The sequence below is a fragment of the Lampetra planeri genome, chromosome 10 (genome assembly GCF_965212315.1).
Source record: "Lampetra planeri chromosome 10, kcLamPlan1.2.h2, whole genome shotgun sequence".
Classification (NCBI taxonomy): Eukaryota; Metazoa; Chordata; class Hyperoartia; order Petromyzontiformes; family Petromyzontidae; genus Lampetra; species Lampetra planeri.
Window position 1 is genome coordinate 4,756,553 of NC_136116.1, and position 23,834 is coordinate 4,780,386.

Consider the following 23,834-nt stretch of genomic DNA (forward strand, 5'->3'; position numbering starts at 1 on the left):
CTTTTTTCCATTGTTTTTACCGTTTAATCAACTACACAAACCTATTTACAGGGACTTCAAAATAAAACCCCATTGGGTATAAAGTCAACAAAAAATCGTATAAAACTGTAAAGCCAAACATGCCCCATCCACAGCCAAAATGTCAAGTGTTGGTTTGCTGCACAATATCTGGATACATCACAGTTGGAAAAGAAACAGTTTTACGTTTACAAGCAAAATCACAGGTGCAATTAAAACAGCTGGAGTCGACAATTCTTCGTGCACGCACACTTTCACACCTTTTTCATTTAATCTTTAAAACGCTTTATATAGCCACTGGCAGACTGATGTTATTTGTATTGAAGGCAAGTTAAAGGACTTTTGTTTAAAAAGGCTCAGTTTCCCACTTGAAAGTGGAAAAAAGCCAAACAAATCCATCATTGCAGCAAGCCATGCAGGAAACAACAATGGAGACGCATCACCTTTAAGCAAATAAACCATCAATATATTCAGTTATGTTATGGTTTTCTAATCAACTGACCTTTACAACCCAAGAAACAAACCTGGCCTTCCTTTACAATACCAACTTGAGTGGATACAGCAAAACATTGCAAACCAAAAAAGTGGATATTACACAATGAAGTTACACTTAAATGTTCCAATAGACACTTGGCAGTAGACAGTGGGGTTTTTCTTACAACTCGCAATGAAGCCAGATGCTTAAAATGACGTTCAGTCCATGGTGAAGCTGCTGGTGACAGCGCTTTTTTTATACATGCGACCTCTCGTCAAGTATGCACAAGTTTATATGCAGGAGGTCGTGGGTTCGATCGACCCTGAAGATGTCTGTATATTCGTAGTTTGCATGTTCTCCCCATGGTCGCGTGGTTTTTCTCCGGGTCCTCCGGTTTTGCCCTCCACGTTTAGAAACATGCGTTTAGATTATTGGCTACTATCAATTCCCACATGATACAAGCCACTTGATGAGCTACCACATGTGGCCAGGTCACCTGAAAAAGAGCTAATCGCTCAAGTGGGCTTTGCCTGGTAAAATAAAATAGTATATAATATAAACAGCACAGAATTTACATATAAGTGAGCAGTGCCGGTTCGGTTCCTTTCACCGTGAGGCGCACGACCAGGGATGTTGAAGCCACAGGGAGTTCAAATAAACTGCAGCTTCTGCTTGCAGCAGAACCATAGCACCAGCAGGTGGTGGCAGGGGGGGGGATGCCCAGCCACAAACACCTTGCCTAGGCCAGGTAACTGTAGGTGTCCTTTTCTCCATCTACCCTCTCCAGGTATTCCTTCTCTATGAGCATGTCGATGCATTTCTGTGGGATAAACATTGAGCAAGGGATTAGTCGGCACGCGGAATGTATACGTTTCACCAGTGGGACCAAAGTATGTGGAAAATTATAGCAAAGGTGTGTGTGCCTCAAACAAGCATCATTAACTAAAAGGAACTTGTTAATTGCACCTTGATGACGGGCACACGTGGCTTGAAACGGGAAGACAGCTGGTTGAGCACCTCCGCCAGCAGCTGTTGGTGTTTGAGCACCTTCCGCATCTTCATGATGCGCACAATCGCAGCCTGTGGACATGGAATAATGGATGGGAACAATTCATTGTTAAGCTGACAAGAAAACCTTGCACATCTGAGACTGAAATGTATTGCTGCTGGGCACACACCACATTTACAATAAAAAAAAGTTTACCAAACTTAAAAAGCAAAAAAAGTTCAAACGTAAAAGTGTAGGTTAAAATGCTCTGAAGAGGTGCCACATTGCTCACTGTACTTTTTATATTGCAGAATTAACTAATACATGCCACACTGTACAGATTGGCATGAAAATGGGATCTTCACTCAAGCGGCAATGCAAATAGCAATTACTGTGCTGCATTCTAGCAAGCCACACAATGCCACACAATGCCACACAATGCCACCCAAGCAGGCTCGCCGACCTGTATGACGAGCTTGCGGTCCTCCTCTATATTTTTGTGTGTCGTCTCCTGTTCCTGCTTCTGTTCTGCTTTCATCGGCACGTTGATGTTCACCCTCAGCTTCTTGCTGCCAGTCAAACGCACGAGCGAGTCACACACCCGTCACTTCTGCCACATGTCACAACTCGCCAGCAGAGTTCCTCCCAATGCCCAATGGAGCCTGTAGACCCATGTTATTGTGTCCATCAGATTATATTCACACGTAAGTATGCACATCAAAATGTGGAAAATGGCCATTTTAAATAAACGAACTTTTGGCATTTTGCATAGTGAGACGCCATTTGCAATTAAACGCTAGTTTGTTTTACAAAAACATTGCATTCGACAATGCAGTGACAATGTGAGAAAATATTTCAAAACAATTTAAAAGCCGAGATTACTTTTTGTAGCCCAAAAACAGTCTGATGAGAGTCTCTGGCTGCAGGTCCACCTCATCCACATTTGTGTTTTCATCTTCCAACACCTGCATCCACAACATTAAAGGGTAACCGTTAGCAAAGCCTTTATTCAAAAGCAAATGGTTGCTTCTGTGCGGATTGTGAGAGACTTGGTATTTAAATGTCACGCACCAAAAGCTTAGACTTGAGCAGGATCTGCAACACTTGCACCAAAATGTCCTGGAATTAGATGAAATCAAGACACGATCAAAGAGGATAAAGATTTGGGAAAAAAATACAAACAAAAGCATACAATTTACAAATCTAAAAAAGGGTAGTCACAAACTTGGGTCCAGCACAGCTTAATAACCATTGCTGGTCTACATTACAGACTGCCAGTACACTCAAACTTAATAACCAGGCTCCAGTCTACATTAATGTTATTGTTTTTTTTATTCACTTTATTTTTTAATCTACGTGACTTTACCGAAAGAACCAAAGAATAAGAATTTGGGTCCAGCAGTTCTCCATTGACATCGTTCCACCTCTGGAGGCAGATGACAGCTACAAGCTAATAATCACATTTTGGCAAAACGAATTAAAATATCTTCTTGGTTCTTTCAGTAAAGTCATTCTACGTGACTTTACCGAAAGAACCAAGAAGATGAATCCCTGCAGTCACGAAAGCTTTAAATCGGAATTAAAATATCTCTGCGAAAAGAATGTGAAGATTACCATATTAGGTGGAGGAGCCCTTTTTTCTCACATTCACTTGAGCACCTACCATTTTGATCTGCGTGTTCTCATGCAGCTGCTGTACGGTGTAGGAATCTTCCGAGTTGTACTGCAGCAAAACCGCCATCTGAAACGTTGACGCCTTTGGGGCAGCAAACGCATTGAGTCAACACGATGCACCAAGGGCAATGCAAGTGAGCAGTCACTTCTGCATGGTTGTTTCCCGGCAAAATTGAAATTGCACACTTTAATGTGACGTAGACAATCTATTCAAAACAAGAGGCTTTGCAGGTGTTTACTTTGAAAGTGTAACTTCATTATGAAATGCATTATCTTTATTTCTATGAAGATTTTCGTTTGTACACTACGCTCTCGTGCAGTACTGGATTACGTGACAAAAATCCGTTTTTACGAATGTTGGTTCCGAGTTTAAATACTGCGCGAAACATGTAAAAAGAACACAAGGCGAAGAGTTAAACTTATAAGGAAATGTCCCCCAATTCATCAGCAACATATATGCAAAACAACGCATAACAAGCCAACTGATAGCAGGGGATTCCTGGACAGTGAGGTGCCTGAAGTGAAATTTCTTAACCAAGCGGAATTTGAATTGGTGCAACAGTTTTAGCTTTTAAGGATATGAAATTCTCTTGACATTGTAAATGTGAGGCATGCGGACCTGCAATGTGTAGCGGTTCTTGAAGCAGTTGGTGACCAGCTCCCCTTTGGACAGCTGATAGAGCCAGCTGAGCTTGCGGCCACTGTGCTGGCTTGAGTAGAACGTGGTGAAACGTTGGTGGCTCCTCTCAAGCTGGGGGCACAAGGAGTAGCATATGCAATGCTATGTTTCGGCAATACAAAATAATGCACAGCACCGATTGCATTTCACGGTCAGCAAAGCTGAAGCATTTTTGCAAGCAAAACCAAAGAAACTGCTTGAACAAGGCCTTAACGACTCTGTAAATTCATCAGAGACATTACCGTAACATGTTCAACCTGTGTGGCTGTACCTCAGATGGTAGAGCGAAGGTGCAGGACTGTTGGAAAGGCCAGGAGCCAGAGCTCAATACTTGGATGCTGAAGTCCACTACAAAGTGATACATGTTATAATTAGCTCACAATGGATACCCATTGCAATTCAGATCAAAAAACAATTATACTGGTAGGAACCTCCTGGTTAGACCAGGCCACAGGGGATTATTGTATCCATCTGTCCGTCATGCAGGGAGGGGCTGGGAGGAGCTGGGTGGGGAGGGGCTGGTCACCCCGTGGTGCCCTTAAACTCAACGTTTAACCTACCCACACACTGGCTTGTGCCCGCCCTCACAGTCGGCCATATTTGCGGAATACACCATGCCGCCGTTGACCCAGCAACCCAACGTTCCTACCAGCTCCCTCCGCAGGAATGTTATAGCATACAAATTCCACAATTTCTGTTTTATACATACGTGTGTGTGTGTGCTGTCCAATGCATCTTAGTTGCTTACAGTCTAGTGGCTCGGAGTTGGCTAGGTGGTTCTTGAACTGCTCGTTGAGGTCTTTGCTGACCCCAATGTCCTGGAACATGCGCTGCAGCTTGGACGTGTACTCGAACCCACAAGCTTGCTGTGTGTGAGGCAACAATGGGCGATGCTCCTTTAGAGTTATACGCATGTACAGTTGGAAGAATAATCATCTCTGTACATGATGAAGCAACCATTTCTGGATGACAAATACACTGGGCCGCACTTGCACAATAACAAATCAGGCATTGTCCACAGATGTAACCATTCGAGTTCAGAGCCATCTGTACTGTTGGTGGTCAAAAACTGAACAATGAGTGACACTTGCCTTAAGCTTGGAGATCATACTGGCTTCTGCGTCGTCACTGGCACTATTGTGGTTGACGAGTCGCTTGGCCAGCATCTTGGCGTAGAACCTCTGGAAAACGTCCTTGTCCTCAATGTACTTGAACACCACCATCTGCACCCATCAGCACAGGGCTGCATTAACTCTTAACCAAAATACACACCATCAATATGGAAATTCAAACTTCAGATCCCCCATTTTACAGTCGTGAAAGTGCCTCTGTAAAGCTACACACAATTGGGACTACAATTACAGCATTCCCAATATTATTAGGCGTGAAATTTTAGCATACGGATGCGAGTAGAAAGATAAGAGCAAAGCAATGAACTTGGGAAAAAAAAAAACGAAAATGCTCAAATCCAACAGCAACTCACCACTTGGTTAAGTGTGTCTTCTAGCTCTGCTTCCTCGGGATTTTTTGAACTAAAAAAACAAATTAATTTGTATTTATACAAGGTCCTTAAACAGTTCTCAAACTCAAACTTCAGTAGAGAAACACTATATATATAAAAAAACACACAAAACACTTGACATTACTCCACCCACCTCTTCTTTAGCAGGGAGTCACAGTAGCGTGCCAAGAGCTCCGGGGATTTGCTTGACGTCTGGGCCATTTTAGTGACTGCATTGGTGTTGATAAAGCGCCCACATGCCTGGCACACCAAGGGGGAAAGTAAATGCACTGCAGCACTCGTATGTATAAAGTAGTTTGTACACCTTTGGTAATGTTAACATGTGGATTGCTTGCAATAACAAATTAGTAAAATGCAGGATTTTAAAGTACCAAACAATATAACCCAAGTGTGCTACTTGGTTATACAATATAAATCCTTAAGATGTACCTTGTCCAGTGATGCAACAAATCCCGCATCATTGTTGAATGCAGACATGACCAGCGCGTTGTATTTTTTGTGGACATCCAGAATTGTCTGAACGTAGATCTTTGGGTCCTGGCAGAGTGCACACAGAAAATTAAACTCCTACAATAAATGAAAACATAAATTTTCATGGAGCTTTATTTCCTACAAATATGCATGTAAACATTGTATTGTAAAAAACGCTCCAACTGTTTATTTAAAAATCAAACAAGAAGTGTTTTCTTTTACAAATATAAATGTTAAAACATGACAGTTAAATGCATTTTTTACAAAAACATTTTTAACTACAAGAGCTTAACCATGAAAGAAAAGGTCTAAGTGCTCAAGAGCAAGTTTGAGGGTGAAACATGACAAGGCGAAATTGCCTTGGAAAATGGCTGGCCATCATTACATTTGTTTATACAGAAAAGCTTCACCGAGTCTCATGAATCTTTCAGGAGGGCCCTGCTAAGTTTTTGCAGAAGGGGGCGATAATTGCCATAATCCCAATGGAGCAATTTTAAACTGGAAGAATTGAGCATGATGACACTGGCACACAATGGTTTATTTTTTAATATCCAGGGCTAAGCAGACACCGCATATTTTTATGGTGAATTCACCTGCAGTATAACCAGGGCGGCCACTTGATTCAAACCGTGAACCTCTGCAACAAACGGGGATCGCGCTACCACTGTGCCATGTCACCACCCCATATATTGGGTCCGGCTACACTTGTGATGGGACATATTGGCAAAGTAACAAAGGCCAACACACGTGAAACTGGTCCATAATCTCAGACGTTTAAGCCACGCATATATGGGTTATCACCACGTCATTATGCGAGTGTTAAGCTCGGTCGTACGTTTAGTGCGCCCTCTCCACACTTCTCGATGGCGGAGAGGCCCTGGTTGTGGATGTGCGTCTCAAGGAGGCTCTTGAGCTCGCCGAGGCCATCCAGGATGCGCGACACCAGGCTGTACATGCGCGCCAGGTCTGAGACAACCAACAATGACACCGGTGTTACCTCCACAGCCTAAAATTACAACGGCAATATTGGCTCCGCTTCCAGCATTTACAGTTGGTTTGCAACCAGTTCTGTTTGCAGGCATCTATTATATGGTTGCATGATACACAAGGTGTACTGAGACCAAAAACAAGGCTGGTGGTCATCATCAGCTCTAAAATTAATATTAAGAAAAATGATCCAGATATGAATAAACATATGGGATGCACAAGCACTGCAATGTCACTTGACTTGGCACCACTGAATGAAACCGAGATTGCCAAGATTGTAACCCAATGTGGTGAATGCCAAATAAGGCATTTATACAGGCAACAGCCCATGCCCATATTACAGGTTCAAGAAAACCATATACAGTGTACCTATCACACACCAATCACACCAAGACAACAAAACAGACATGCAATAAATCCCAAAAGTTAAGAGCCAAGTACATAACAAAAACTAAACCAACCTGTTTGATGCACCTATGATGGCATGCATTTTTAGACACCTTCACAATATCTTAAATTCCTGTCTTGAAACATTCCTCAAGATAATGCTAAAAAATATTTCCCGTGTTTCAATACCTCAAGTGTGTGTTTTTCACCCCTGATACCAATTACTCAACCACACCATTGTGACCTCTACTCCCAAGTCTGCTTTTTGGTCTCTCAAGACAGGCGAAAGATGCAGTGAGACATTTGTCTTCAATGTATTTACACATATTAAAGTCTCACAAATGCGTTACTCATATCCAAATCCTTAACGCTAAACACGACACTGCATTTCAAGGCATCGTACCAAGTGCAACAAAAATAGGCTTGGTCTGCCATCGGCCTCAGTTGACGCCAACCGTTTCTGCCATCAATTGGCCTCCCGATTGCGTCTAAAATCAATCTTGACTCGAGCGTCGTAAAAAACAATAGGCTACAATATTCTTGGTTCCACCATTGGTACCTCATTTGCCAGTAAAAAGAATGATAATTGTTTTTTTACACTTTTATCTGGCAACAAAACTGACACCTTTTTTACAAGGAGTCATGTTTGCATAGACCACAATACCTGCAGTCATAATGCAAACAAAAAACATAACTCTGATAATGTATGCACTGTCCTTGAAGTTGATTGGTCCACACCCGAGACAGCTTTCCTTAGAGCCTAGTCTCATATGGGTTGGACCAGATGACGCCAAAAGGCGCACAACTCAAAGACAATGCATCATCAGAGTAGGAGAGCTCGGGGTAAGCATTTACACCATTGGTACCTCATTTGCCAGTAAAAAATATGATAATTGGTTTTTTACCCTTTTATCTGGCAACAAAACTGACACCTTTTTTTACGAGGAGTAAAGGTGTCAGTTTTGTTGCCAGATAAAAGGGTAAAAAACCAATTATAATATTCTTGGTTCTTTCGGTAAAGTCACGGAGAAGGGAAATAATAAATAATAAAAATAAAACAATAAAATTCTCACGACGTTTCGATTGCAACACAAGCAATCATCATCAGGTGGTTTTCACATAATTTGTTATTATTTCCCTTCTACGTGACTTCACCGAGAGAACCAAGAATATGAATCCCTGCAGCCACGAAAGCTTTAAATCGAAAACTAGGCTACGAGTAAACTTTTTGTAAAAGGTCAGATTGACTGCGTTTTGTTTCCCAATTCGCGAAGTCATTGTTAACCTTTTAAAAATCACATTGTGCATATTTCTCAATTACCTCCAGTTGCCAATGTAGTCACTTTACTTTCTTAAACTTATATTTTTAATACATTTATAATATACATTTTTACTTGGCCTTATTAACAAGCACTGTATTCATTCATTGTTACATTTAAATGTCAGTGTTCTTAAATTGTTCTTGATGTTTACACCAGACAGTCATATAGTTACTCTTCGGTTCTTTCGGTAAAGTCGCGTAGAAAGAAAATAAATAAATAAAACATTCTACGTGACTTTTCCCAACAAACCAAAGAGTACTTCCTGCAGTCATGAAAGCTTCAAATCAAGTCCGATAGTTATTTGTATGTTAGTGTTTTGAACTTAAGTTTGAAAGTAGTTTTTATCCAAGACAACTGATAATGCTTTTAAATTTGATCAATCAATTCATCACAGCAATATCAAATATATAACCCATGTCATCATCAATGGCTGTAGCACCACCACCAATCTTCATATGTTATTACAAAAGCCTAATTAGCCAAGTGTACTAAAAGCAAGAGCACGCACCCTCGTTCTTGTCATCATCTAGCAGATTCTGGAACTCCGAGTAGAAGTTCTCCAAATGCTTCTCGATGAGCACCTGCTCGCACTTGCGAGCCAGCTCGTCATGCGTGCTCTCGTGCAGGTACACCTGCACGCGCCGCTGCTCCTCCAGCAGCCGTGTCTCAGCCTACAAGGCCGTGTGGGTGGACAACCAGGCGTCAACAGCAAGGCACGTGTGCAACATAAGCAAGGTCGACAAGATTCGTATTTTAAAAAAACACCCGGGGTATTTGTTTCCATCCTGCATGCACGGTCAGTTTGAGACTCATTCAATAGAAATTGTAACTTTTTTTTTTACGCATAGGCAGTGAAAAACTGTCCCCCACACACTGTGATGACGGAGGGTTCCATTCACACAAAGCCCGAGACACAAAGCAACCGTAAGCAACAATGGTTTAACTGTACTGATGATTCATAACAAGGATGAAACTGGAATAGTAGATTCATTGTCCTGCTGCTGCCAAATATATCGTATAAAAACAAGGCTGTGTGGTAGTCACGTGATGTGCTAGACATGACGTGATGACCAATCCATTGATCACAATTGCACTTTATGATCAATTACCTGTACGATTTTTTCCCTTAATCAGGGAATGTGTCGCTTGGAGTATGATCAATTATGGATGCGGGAGATGTTTATGGAAATACAATGCCGAGTATAGGAACATTAAACATGTATAAACACCATCTCAAAGGCTAATGCATACTTAGGATAGCATATAAACAGTAATTCTGGTGTTTAATTTCAATAAGGGAGCACTTTCCCAGTAATGTCTGTTTGTTAGTTATTTCAGAGTATTTGTAAATTAACAAACTAATGCTCTTGCAGGGCACAGACTCGGAACCTCACCTTCTTCATGTACTCGGTGACAGGGTTCTGTGAAAGGAAGTCTGTGCTCTCGCGCGTATAAAAGCGCTCCGTGTCCAGCAGGAACTGTGATTCAAAGGCCTCCTTGTAGACGGACAACGTGGGTCCCTTGGCATGCAGGTCATCCTCATTCAGACCAAGCTCAACTGCAGTCACACACACATTAAGGATTTACATAACATGCATAATCAGTTCCAAGTGCATGAATCTTACCTATAAAGGTAATTTTGCGTGTGTGCGCCTGCGTGTGTGCCTGCCAAATTTTCTGTTCGTCTGCTACAGCAGAGGTGTAGGGAATTCCAACAAGACCTACATCTCTGCTTTATTGACCTGGTCAAGGCCTATGATACCATCAGTAGGCCTGGGCTCTGGGTAGTTCTTCGTGCTTTCGGAGTCCCTGACCCTCTGCTCGCGATCATTAAGGACCTTCAAATTCAAGTTCATTTATTAGGTATAGCCCTGTGAGCCATTCGGCTCTTGAATCGGGTGCAACCCCAACAAACAAAAAAACATGAACAAAAAACATCTTAAAGTGAACATGTGACTAAGTGCAAACAGAAAATCCAAGAAAAGACAGCAAAATATTGCAGAAAAAAACACCGTACACCAACACTGTGTGCAAAAATCCCAGTGGGATGCAAGTCAAACAACAACAACCATAAGACAACTTAGATTAAGGCTATCAGTCTAACTCTGTACAACAAACATGGCTAAACCAATACACTTTTCGAAATCACCAAAATAAAGCCATGAAAGCAATGAAAAAGTAATCATAGGAACTGTGGTGGAATTTTCACAATAAATGGCATAAACAACATGTACTACCAAAACCCTTCATGATAGTGAGCAGGCCCGGGTAAAACTACGTGGCCGGGAGTCGGAGCCATTCCCTGTACACCTTGGGGTGCGACAGGGATGTCCTCTGGCTCCCACATTATTTAACATCTATTTCGACCACGCAGTTCGTGAAGCCTTCAATAGCTGTACTGGAGGAATTTCTATCTGGTATAGATACAATGGAAGGCTGATCGATGCCCGGGTGCGGTCAAGGGATGGCTCCCTATTGCTCAACCATGTTATGTATGCCGATGATCTGGAAATTGCTGCTCACTCAGAGGAGGAATTGGAGGCGCTGCTGCTGAACCTGGAGCTTGCCACTAAGAGGTGGGACCTTACCATCAGCCCCACCAAAACTAAGCACCTGCCTGGGTATTTTGTACCATGGGACACTCCACCCCCACAACTCCCAATTGGTGATAGGGCAGTTGTGGAGAGAGGAGAGTTTCCCATACCTGGGCAGTGTGCTCATGACCGGCTCTGGTTTAACAGCAGAGGTCTCACTCGGAATCAGTCGAGCGGCTTTATCTTTTCATCGGTTGCGTAACGCTGTGTGAAAGCTATCTGGTCTGTCGCTCCGTATGAAGCTTCAAGTCTTCTCGGCCACGGTCATTCCCTCCCTTCTCTACGCTTGCGAAACGTGGACCCCCCTAATTGAACATCTTCGCCTGTTAGAAACATTTAGGCTGGCCCGCCTACGATCCATCCTGGGTTTAACCAGGCTGGATTGTGCGAGGAGCTCACAAATCCTTGAAAGATCTGGACAAAGTCCCATCGGTGCGCTCCTCCGGCAGGCAAGGCTGCGTTGGCTGGGTCATGTAGCCCGCATGCCCAGCCACCGCATGCCTAAACAGCTTTTGTTCGGCCGGATCGAGGGGGCGAAACGGGCACGGCACGGGCTAGAGAAGAGATGGAGTGATGTGGTACAGGAGGATGTGGAGCCGAGTGGACTTGCCGATGACTGGTACCAGCGGTGTCAAGATCGGCCTCTGTGGAGGAGGCTCGTGAAGGACCCTACTGGGCAGTTGGAGGCAGTCGCCCTCCAACAACAACGGAGGGCGGAGGAGCGACGCTCACAACAACGAGCGGAGCGCTGGGTGGCTAAAGCACAGCAAGTTGGCACAGTAGGGGGAAAAGGTGGTGCATCAGCCAGTTGTCTCAGTCAGTCAACCTGTGGCATCTGGGTCTGCCCCGTGACCTCCTGCCAGCGGGCATCCGACACTTCACGTGGCCTCAAGGTGCACATAACCTAGCACAAGCGTCGTGGTGACGTCACCGCCACTTAGTGGCGAATGGTGGTTGTTGATGTCTACGCGGGTACCTTGTGACGTTTATAACTAACAAACTGTGGGGGTTACGTATCGAAAAAGTACATGGATACCACGTTGTATGCCCCGTAATGAAAAAGCGCTATTCGTATTTCACATCTGTCAACTTTCAAGTAGTTAAATTAACAATGTATTCCCTTTTATAAGCACAGGGTGGCACCAGAGCACGCATCTGCGCATGCGCGAAAGCCGGCTCCATGGTGGTTGCCAGAGCAACGCACACGCGATCGGTGGGGGGGAATTCGCGTTAAAAATGCAAAAAAAACACAATGCAGAGGTAAATTCTTCACAGTGGGATGTCCTCTTCTCCCCAATGTGTGCACTTACTATTATAGGGTCGGTAGATACTACTATTATAGTCCTTAGATTATATTATTGTAGAGCAGGCAGGGGGGTAGCAGCCCAGCCCCAGCCTGTCAAGGTGCCACCTCGGCCGGCTAGGCAATCTAGGCGAGGCCGGGGGCTATGCACGGGACTAGGCCTCATGACGGCACTCTGTTAAGTTAGTGCTATCGAGTCGATATATACTGTTATAGAGTCAGCATGTACTACTGTAGTGATAGCAGATAACGCTACAGTCAGCATGTACAACTGTAGTGATAGTAGATATCATATTCTTTGGATCTTTCGGTAAAGTCACGTAGATAAAAAATAATAAAATAAAAATTATAAAAAAATGAAAAAAAACAAAAGCTCACGACGTTTCGATCGCAACACAAGCGGTTGTTGTTCATTATTATTATTTTATATCTACGTGACTTTACCGAAAGAACCAAAGAATATGAATTCCTGCAGTCACGAAAGATAAGTAAAAAAAAAGATAGCAGATACCGTTAGTCGGCATGCACTGCTGTAGCGATAGCAGGTACTGCAATCGAGTTGGCAGATACGACTATAGTCAGGAGATACTATACAGTCAGTAGAAACTACTATAGAGTTAGTAACTACTATAGTCAGTGGATACTACTCGAGTCGGTAGGTACTACCGTAGAGTTGGTAGATACTACAATAGTCAATAGATTCCACTAGAGTCAGTATATACTGCTGCAGAGTCGGTAGATATGACTATAGAGTCAGTAGATACTGCTATAGTCTGCAGATACTATAGTCAGCAGATACTACTATGGAGTTAGTAGTTACTACTATAGTCAGTAGATACTACTATAGATTCAGTAGATACTACTATAGATTCAGTAGATACTACTATAGTCATTAGACACTACTGCAGAGTCAGTAGTTACTGCTACTACTATAGAGTTAGTATTACTACTAAAGAGTCAGTAAATACTACTACGGTCAGTAGTTACTACTATATTCAGTAGATACTACTATATAGTCAGTAACTACTACTGGGCTCAATAAATACTACTGTACAGTCAGTAGATACTACTATTGAGTCAGTAAATACGACTACAGTCAGTAGTTACTACAGTCAGTAAATATTCCAAAACAGTCAGTAGATACTACTGTGCAGTCAGTACATACAACTACAGAGTCAATAGATACTACTCACTCTATTGTATGTAGGGTGTGTATGTATATATTCCTATGCGGGGGTAAAAATATTTTGAGAGGGGGGGGTCGACAATTTTCGGAAACCTTTTAGAGCAACTATTTACCCACAACTTTCTATAACTTTTTGGACTTCTGCAAGCCTATCATTTTGTTGACGGACAAATGGACAAATGGCACGCCGGGCTTTCACAATAGCTTCGTATTTGTGTATGTATATGTTATGTTTTCAAGACAAGTTTTGAAATATATTTTTCCCCTGGGCAACGCCGGGTACTTCACGCTACTATAATATAAATGGACTGCTCTACATCAAATATATATAGAAATAAATCGGACACTTACCATAAGACCCAACAACACCACTGATGAGCCTGGTGTTGATCGTCTCTCCAGTTCGTTCCTTCTCAATCAGCTTCAATACTGCATTGGTGACCTGTATAAACAATACAATGTGCTCAAGTATACACACGTGTTCTTGGTTCTTTCGGTAAAGTCACGTAGAAGGGAAATAGTAAAATAATAAAAATAAAACATTATAAAATAATTCTCACGACGTTTTGGCCACAACGCAAGCAGCCGTCCTCAGGTGAAGAACAGGTCTATCTTTCCGACAGGTCTGTCTTTCTGACAAACCTGTTCTTCACCTCAGGACGGCTGCTTGCGTTGTGGCCGAAACGTCGTGAGAATTATTATTATGTTTTATTTTTTTAATTTTATTATTTCCCTTCTACGTGACTTTACCGAAAGAACCAAGAAGATGAATCCCTGCAGTCACGAAAGCTTTAAATCGAAATATACACACGTGCCCAAATCATTTTGTAGTAACTTTCAATTTAAGTTATTACACACAAGAGTCATAACAGCTGACAAGTTCACAATCCTAAACGCACCTGTTTGTTGAGAGGTTTGAAGAGGCACTCCCTCCACGTCACCAGTGCAAGCTGACAATGATAACATGGAATCAAACCGATGGCTCAAAACAAAACGTAGAGTAAATTACAGTGAGCCCACTGCCACACAAAGCTGTGCTGTGAACTTTGAGCAAGAAAAAAAAAAGCATTCACTGACATTCATACATTTGAGCAGTCTCCCCTGTATACCAAAAGTTTATTTTTTGACAAATTAAATGTAAAAAATGCATCGTGTTTAATGTCATGAAGTGTACAACCTAATTTGGGCAATGCTGCATAATTTAGATTTCTTGGAATGTCAGTAAGCTCGTTGTAGTCGTAGCTAGATACATGAATCATAGGCTACAAAATTATTTAGACTGCCAAGTAACCTGGAAAAAACTAATTTAGAGTGGCACAGCGGGCCGGCTCCTTACCGAGTAGATCTCGTAGATACCCTTCCGGCCCTCATCGCACTCTCGCCGCACCCAGTGGCGGTTGAGGTAAGAGCAGATGCCATTGAGCACCTTGCTGGAGAAGCGGTAGTCCTCCCACTGCTGAGTGTAAAATTTCAGCACACCCTCGTCCATCAAGTCCTCACCGTCCTGTGGAAATCAATATTACGAAGCATAATGCATCAGCACTCAGATTGAATTTTGCAGTGCCTAGACCAGCAGGCGTGGTTAGTAACATGTTGTGACCGACAACTGTGCATTGATGTGAAAGTCTGGGTCTGAACAAAGCAGCAGCTATGGAAATAAATTATGGTTTAACCCACTGCAAGGATTTTTAATAGGCTTCCCTGACACAGCCATGCATGTAAACATATACAATTGCTACACAACAGCTCTGGAGAAAACTGGACACTTATGCCACGTGACAATATATGCATTTCATTGTTATTAAGGGTGCTTTTGTGCCAAGTTTGTTGCCCTTCCTCCACACCTCCGATTGGCATGGTTGGCTACGTACAGTGCGAAAGAAGTTCAACATACATGTGTACTTCCTAACGATTGTGCTCTCAAAGTTCACATGGCAGGCGTAATAACAACCAATAGTGTGCCCCACAGCAGGCACCTTCAGCAGGTTGAGGAGGTACATCTTGAGGAAATCCTTGAGACGCTTGTAGAGCTCCAAGCCCACAAACTGCGCACCACCCGATGGCTGACCCTTCTTGTTCTTGCTGGTGTTGGCCATCGCCCCCGAGCGCGCCTGATTGGCCTGGTGCACACTTGTGCAGTAGTTGTAAACATGTCTTTCATGTATGCTGTTAAGGAAGTGGCTGTACACACAGGTACAACAAGTTTATTTTTTCAATAACTGTATATAAATGTATGATAAAGCAACCTTCCAGTACATATCATAAGTTCTCATCTATTTTATAAAATAGCTTTTAAACTAAATGTAACTTGAGTAAAAGCTAGTTCTTAATGTAACTAAGATGTGCTACGAAAGGTTTTTTTTTTATCTGAAACATTGCTGTTACTTTAAAAAAGTGAAAACATGCCACACTGCCTCCGATGGTTAGAAAATCTGATGTCCTCAAAAAACACACCCAAAACTATTTCTCCAGATTTGATGTAATTTATACCACTCAAAAACATGCCAAGTTCAGGTAGGCCGTACATTTGGCCAGGTGACTCCAATATCTCCAAGTTGTGGTTCGAGTAATGGGACATAAACAGTGTTAAATGAATATTTGACTTCTGATTGTACTACCTGTTACCTCTAAAATACATGCCATAGTTTTGGGCATCCAAACTAGACCCAATGCATGCCCTTATACAAACAAGTTGCAATATTTGTTATGCTTAGAGCCGGGCTTCGGCAAACAAAATAACACGGAGTTTGTTTAATAAAAAAACCTCAATATTTCAAGAGCCGCAATGTGAATACTAGACGGTTCTTAATAAATAATGTCACGAAGAAACCCTTAACAAGCCACATGCAGCTAGAGCCGTAAGTTGCCGACAAGTCTTTGCAACACGGACGTAGAAAAGGATACGTGTAGAGCTCCATGTAGCGTGATTTGGCCATGCTCTGTCGCGTGTACACCTGCTGGATGCCCGCCTTCAAATCATCCCATATCTGATCGAGGCCGATTTGTTTGAGGCCATGCGGGTTTGGGGCTCTGCTGGCAGACATCTTTTTGACCTCACGGCGCACAGAGCGTCCTTCTCCTCCAAAGCCGGGCGCCTGCCTCTCTCCACCACTCTCTTGACTATCCGGGTCTTGCCGCACCCGAAGGCTTAGGGTTGCATCCCAAGCAATGAGTAGACTATCTAGGTTTAGTAGAAGCTTTCAGTCACGCACGACTTGAACGTTTTTCTGTAAAACACAAAAACAGAATAATTGTAGTGATACAAATAAAGGCAGTGTTTTGTGTCTCAATTCCACATCAAATATGAACTACAATGGCTCAACAGGCACATTACGGATACCAGAGAGCCCAGGTTCCTATTGCAGCTTAGCCCAGGTTAAAGAATTCTAGACCCCAATCCCCTGGGCTCACTTTTTGACCCTCAATGCACATTTCGCCAAGTTGACTCAGAAACAAGTCATGATATCACAGGCTCAATGTGGTAGGGATCTATGATCTCTAGGACACTTACTTTGTTAATTTTACTGTTTTAGTGTTCAACAGTGTATAATTATAAAAAAGACATTTATTTTAGCTTAAATTAGTAAAGGCAAAACCACTGATTTGGCTACACTTTACGTGACTTTTTTAAAGATCACTTTACCATAACCCTGCTACAGAGGGTAAGGCTCAGGGTCAGATTTGGTTGGAGTGGGGGAAGGCAGGAAGATGTGCGAGCTCATGGGAGTCATGGTTCGTGAAGCTGGGGACTAATGTCTTGAGCCTTGGGTGCTACGTTATGTCCAGAACTAAGGCTAGCAGAAGCTGGTTATCAAGTCATGAAAACAAATGAGGGCTTATATTAAATACCCCACAAAAAAACTATTTTATTTAAAACTAAATTATATATTTTTTATTGTACCAGGTAAGGCCCACCAAGCTCTTTTTCAGGAGCAACCTGGCCACAAATGATAGCTCAACGAAGTGGCTTATCATGTGCAAATTGATAGCAGCCAAATACTCTAAACGCATGTTTATAAATGTGGAGGGAAAAACCAGAGAACCCGGGAAAAAAATCCATGCGACCACAGGGAGAACATGCAAACTCCAAATATACAGGTGTCAGGGTCAAGATGGAACCCAACACATTCTCCATATCAGATGAGGTAGTCAAAATCTAGCCAATGCTTGCCCCAATCCCACACCGGACAAACCGCATTTTTATATAATGCCAGTGATGCATCATGAAGGGCATGTTAAAGTAAATTTTCTAATTGTGTTGATTTTCACTGGTGAAACAATGACCTGCTTACACTTGTGACAAGCATTACACTGCAAGATAAAGTCCACAACAATTATCACAAGAACAAAACACCACCACAAGTGTGAAATGTGCTGTGCTGCCAAAAAAGCCCAAGCCCTATTGAGTGAGAGGCAAAGAGGGAGCTTGAGTGAAACTAACCTGCTGTTCCCAAGCAACGTGCAACGCTGTTTACATTTGTCGTCTGTCCACAATGGGCAGGGTTAATAATAAATTGCAATGAGAAAAAACAGGGCCTTACCACGAAATCAACATATACAGGTGGTTTCATTATAACATGGATCGTAGTACTGTGAAGCTTAACAACAGTTAGAACATTAAGGGAAAGTTAGATTCTGCATTAAAATCATAGCAACAATAGCAGGAATGTTAATACTGTACTTCCATAAATCAACAACAATTAAATACGTGGAAGGTTAATGCTAGAAAATTCACCATAATAAATATAGCTAAACCTAGTAAAAACATCCAAGAATACCACCATTTAGAAGAATAAATTGAAAATGAACCATAAAAACGCGAAAACAAAGTGTTGCTCTATCTCAAGAAAAAGACTTCGGTCTATTGGCTTGCCAGGTTCGGACTTAACCTAACTAATGCAAGCAAACTAACCAACATATGTCTAAACATGCAAACTCATAATTGGTTTCACTATGCAAGGGATAATCAGCAGCGTCTAGTGTGTTTTAGTACTACGAATGCTCCCCAATATTGCTCAGTGAGGTTTTATAATACTACCCTTGGTTTATCCATGAAAGCATCACCGAGCCTGAAAATTTACAGAAGGGTCAGTATTGGGAAGTTTGGCCAATTTCACAAGTAGTTGGCTTGAGAGGAATTCAACAGTACTGAGAAAAGAAACGAGGAGATACTCAAAACTACACAGATTGATTCAATTCAATTTGTGTACTATCTTCAGATCACCTTGCAGTCTAGCCGGTTTTTGAGTTTCATGTTTGTATGATCCACAAACCCTCATCTACAAGTATTGGCTTACAGGCGTGTACTACCATATGAACAAGACGATACAAATGAGACAATAGTTGATTCAGGATTCAAATTGTGACCGAATGACAATTGATCAAATCTCAGGTATGCCTACCATGCCAAACTAGACTCAAACTGATCTTCTCACAACAATGAAGTGGCAACGGAACCCTTTTGGAGTCACTCCCATATTTTGACGTTCACAAACCATTGTGAAAACAATGCCACAGCGGCAACAATATCACAACGCAAAAATATCTTGATAATACAACTACACAGCAAATAAGTTTCTTTAGCTATACCAATATACACTGCATGGTACACACATCTCTTTAGAAATGCTGTTTAGTTTGTTCTCCTTCCCCCGCATCTGATTAGCACGGTTGGCTACGTACGGTGCAAAAGAAGTTCAACATACATACACAGAATCAGTACACAGTCGACAAATTACAAGTATATTTTACATATACACACACACACTAATACATTACGAAGTGGTCAATACCATGGATATAGTTACACAACTGTACCAACAGCGATACAAATACAGTACATAAGAGTAGACAAATATCCAGTAACAATAAAACTACACGTGCAGTTTACATGCAGACATACCCGTACCACTTATGATAATGGTACAGTCAATATATATCCTTTATACACAGATCTTAATAACAATACCAAGTGTAAAAAATAATGGCATTTCACAAAGCTCACTAACAATACACATACTTTACCTACTGACACACAATAACAAATCAATATCAACTTGATATATCTTTATATAGTACTATAAACACAATACTGCTATATATCAGCGTGCGATTCCAAGCCACGGCTAACATCAGTGGTGAGCAATATTTGAACCGGTCCCAGGCACTCCCTTCACCAAGCTCCACTGACCAGCGTGAGGAGGTATGGTTAAATTCCAATACTGACATGGCATGGGGGAGGCTATCATCCTGCAGTGGATTGACAAAGGGCTGAAAATTATGACTATATTTAAAACACAGACCCCAGTTTCCACACCTAAATATGTATTGTAATATTGTAGCTATAAACTCACAATCAGGAAAGCACCAATGCATATTGACCGAGTACTACACACACCAAGAACTCAGTAGTACCAATGTACAGTAGACACGATAACACACATTATAACACACTCAGCAAGTGCCAATATCTGTGCATCTAAAGTATACATTAATTTTAGTACGTTAAAAAGGAAGCGAGTTCAAAATGTTTGCTTCATAGAGTATTTGAAAATCATGTTTTGGGATTTTTAAGTACGATTAAAAATTTGGCTTCAGCGTCCATCAAAACGTACAGATAAAAACTCTTGGATGCATACAAATAGGGCACACGATATTTTTGGGTTACAAATTAAAAGTGTGGTGTCATATATAAGCACTCAACAATTGAACCTTATGGCGGGACCCCGGGGTCCAATAAGCCCCCGGCTCTCGCATTAACTGCGTTGCGACGTCATTAAATGTTTGTTAAAGGCGAACGATACGGCAATCTATTCCTCTTGACGAGCTCTACACGATGCGCTAATTAAAGTTTAGCTTCTTCTGCTCATTCGTCATCGCTGCGCTTGGAAGACATGGCAACAGAATGGTCCACGCAAGGTGGGTCGCGGCGTTTATGTGCGCGGTGGGACGGAGTCGCCAAAAATATATAATTACGATTTTGACTTCCGTTTATTCGGGACCCCGCCATAAGGTTCAATTTCAAATTTCCGGTCCTTAGGACATCAATAGAATGCACGTGTCAATCACATTAGCACACTGTATAATCATTTCATACAGACACACACAAACAAGTACCAATAAGTATATAAAGTATGCGGTACTGATACAAGCACTCACGCAATCTACTAAAACCACAAACAGCCCTGGGCAATTACATATGTAACCATATAATAATTAAAGTGGCCCCCACAAGCGGCTAGATGCTTGTTGCCAGGTCCAGAAGCGACGGAGAGCTTCTTAACGCAGCTTGTCGTGATCCAGCTCATGGACTTGATCCCATTGTCTGGAGCCCTTTCGCAATCACTTCGAGCTTCAACGGCCTACAATCAAATGTACTGTGGCACAGTGGTTGGAGAAGCGCACTACGAACCCAGAAAACAAGAGTTCAACTTCGGGCCACAAGTGAACATCAGCCAATATTCATATATGAACCCGTCATGCCCACGGCCCCCCACCACCACCTTCGGCAAAACGCACGGATCTGTGCGGAAGTATGGTCCAACATTCCCCATGGCATTACATTTGAAGGCCTTAATCCAGCAGTGGATTGAAGTCTGAAATTTTCTTTATAGATACCCGATAGATGTATAATACTGTAACCCTCTTTATTATTTTAGGAAAGATTGAATATTGTGAAAGCATATCTCCAGATATATTATAGGAGAGTCTAAAAAAAATGTAATACGTGTATTGAGATTGGCGAGTCTGGATACACAGAGGCTATGATTTACAATCTATATTTCTCCCAATTTATCTAAATTATTTTACTTATGAACACAGCTGTACAGCACATATGTAACTCAAATCAGTATAAAACATAACGCATATATTCACGTACGAAAAGGCAGTACTCATATTAATACAGTAAAAATAACGTACTTGTGATAACGAAGTAAAGTAACTGAAATAAGAACATCGAAAATACAGCATTACAGTAAAAATAGTATATATTACAATAAGATATTTTATAGAGTAAAATGTAATAGTATTTCACATGCTGCACACACCCAAAATCAGTTACGTTACACTTAACATTATAATCAACCATAATTCTACTCCGAAATGACGGTGTTCCTAGCCACCAATACTGCACAATACTATAACTATATATAACACCCTCTATCCATGGCGATCACAACACGCAGTTCAGTCTAGTAATTATGTAACGAGTCCTATAAATAACAGTCAGGCACCAATACATTCACATTCCTGTAATCAAAAAAACATACAGTACAGCAACAATATCATATAACACATTCAGCTCAGCAGAGCTAAATATATGAAGACCAATAGGATCCAGATAAATTCAGCATCAATAACAATAAATAATATAACATGAGCTTCATATAAAGCATAGTAATGATATAACTACGATAGCTAAGACACACCAACAGATTTCACAGCTTCATCTCAGTGGGTGTTCTCTTGTACACAACATCAATCCCATCCCTTGGCCCCCGCTCAGTCATCATTTACCATCGGCAATCACTTTCAGCGACGTGTCCTGTAACAGCTTAAATGCGATGATAAAGTCCAATAATTATGAACTCCCATTATACACTCAGTTCGCTGCCTATACACAAATTCCGTAATAAACATCCCGTAGTTAACATGTAGGTCAGCACCAATACAAATACGGTATAATGTAGTCATAATAGTTAACACACGCACTCAGCCATCAAGTAACATTATTGTTTAGTACCTTGTAATTAACGCTGTTTACTACGGAACACGATTGTTGTTCAGTGCCATGCAACCCCCCAACGCTTAACACCTCCCCAATGGTTCGGCCCCCATTCGCGTCGCGCATCTCGCCTTGGTCACCGCGACATCGACTCCCGCCTCGCGCGCCCTTGAGGCCAGAGAACCTCAAACAACAACAACCCCACGAATATTAAAACTATCGCCAATTAGGGCCTTAACGGACACCAACGCCAATAAAGGCGACCCGGGGCGACCGCCGTGCTTTGTCCCAGAGGCCTGCGCTAGTCGAGTCGGCCGTGACGGTGAAAACTCGCGAACCCCTCGACCCAACCCCCACCCCCGCTCGGCGTCGTTCGCCGATACTACCAAGGTTCAAGATCGTCGTCACGGTCGTTATGTGGCGCCCACCCTGACGCTGTCGTTATCGGTGGCGGCGCTGTCACCGCCGCGCTCCGGCTGACGGACCGAGGAGCGATTCCGCGAGGCGGAGACGCAGCGGACCTGAGGCCTCCTCCTCGCGACGACTGCGGCTCCCACAATGCCTAGCGACAGCGGCGCACGCGCACAAGGGCGCGTCTAATAGGAGGGGGCCGAGGGGAGGGGGGTGAGGGGGACGAGGGGAGGGGGTGAGGGGGTTGAGGGGAGGGGCGGGGTGAGGGGAGGGGCTGGAATGAGTAGGAGGGAGGGGAGGGGCTGGGATGAGTAGGAGGAAGGGGAGGGGCTGGAATGAGTAGGAGGGAGGGGAGGGGCTGGGATGAGTAGGAGGGAGGGGAGGGGCTGGGATGAGTAGGAGAGAGGGGAGGGGCTGGGATGAGTAGGAGGAAGGGGAGGGGCTGGAATGAGTAGGAGGGAGGGGAGGGGCTGGGATGAGTAGGAGGGAGGGGAGGGGCTGGGATGAGTAGGAGGGAGGGGAGGGGCTGGAATGAGTAGGAGGGAGGGGAGGGGCTGGGTTGAGTAGGAGGGAGGGGCTAGGATGAGTCGGAGGGAGGGGAGGGGCTGGCATGAGTAGGAGGGAGGGGAGGGGCTGGGATGAGTAGGAGGGAGGGGAGGGGCTGGAATGAGTAGGAGTCAGGGGAGGGGCTCCAATTATCATGGGTGGTAGGGCGCCGTAAGGGGTGTATTTTAGGGGTGTATTGTACGTTAATAGAAGTGTTGTTACATATATTAAAGTATTATGCAATAGTTTAACACGTTATGACCAACTTCCCAAGTTTGACTGATACTAGCAAAGTAGTTCACACAAATGCCAATGTCGAGGTCTGCTCGCCACAAGAGGGCATTAGGAGAGTTTTGTAGTTTTGCTTCTCTATCGAAGGAGTACAGACAACAGGGTTTACTATACAGCCCATAGTTTGGGTTGCATGGCCACAGGCTAAAAGGTGAAATGCAATTAAAACCTGCAAAACATGCATAATTTGTATATGATTTTATTTGATCGTAAAAATGCACAATTGATCTTACGAAGACAAAAGGCTTAAAATAA

At 42.7% G+C, this 23,834-nt stretch overlaps 1 protein-coding gene across 2 annotated transcripts; it reads right to left on the reverse strand.

Moving 5' to 3' along the window:
* Position 1: 1 nt before the first annotated feature.
* Positions 2-22,891, reverse strand: CUL1 (cullin 1). 2 transcript variants are annotated; one of them, XM_078598016.1, is made up of 22 exons: positions 22,760-22,891; positions 16,511-16,833; positions 15,583-15,760; positions 14,943-15,110; positions 14,506-14,556; positions 13,958-14,048; positions 9,918-10,081; positions 9,032-9,194; positions 6,663-6,793; positions 5,786-5,893; positions 5,490-5,596; positions 5,318-5,366; positions 4,926-5,057; positions 4,583-4,700; positions 4,106-4,182; positions 3,775-3,906; positions 3,145-3,237; positions 2,553-2,600; positions 2,364-2,446; positions 1,945-2,050; positions 1,460-1,573; positions 2-1,313 (listed from the first exon to the last, which is right to left on the reverse strand). In XM_078598016.1, the coding sequence occupies exons 2-22, from the start codon at positions 16,648-16,650 to the stop codon at positions 1,233-1,235; spliced, it is 2,334 nt and encodes a 777-aa protein (XP_078454142.1). In that variant the 5' UTR covers positions 16,651-16,833; positions 22,760-22,891; the 3' UTR covers positions 2-1,232. The 2 variants fall into 2 exon arrangements, with proteins under 2 accessions (XP_078454142.1, XP_078454143.1); XM_078598017.1 differs by having other exon boundaries at positions 22,853-22,886.
* Between the last annotated feature and the right edge of the window lie 943 nt (positions 22,892-23,834).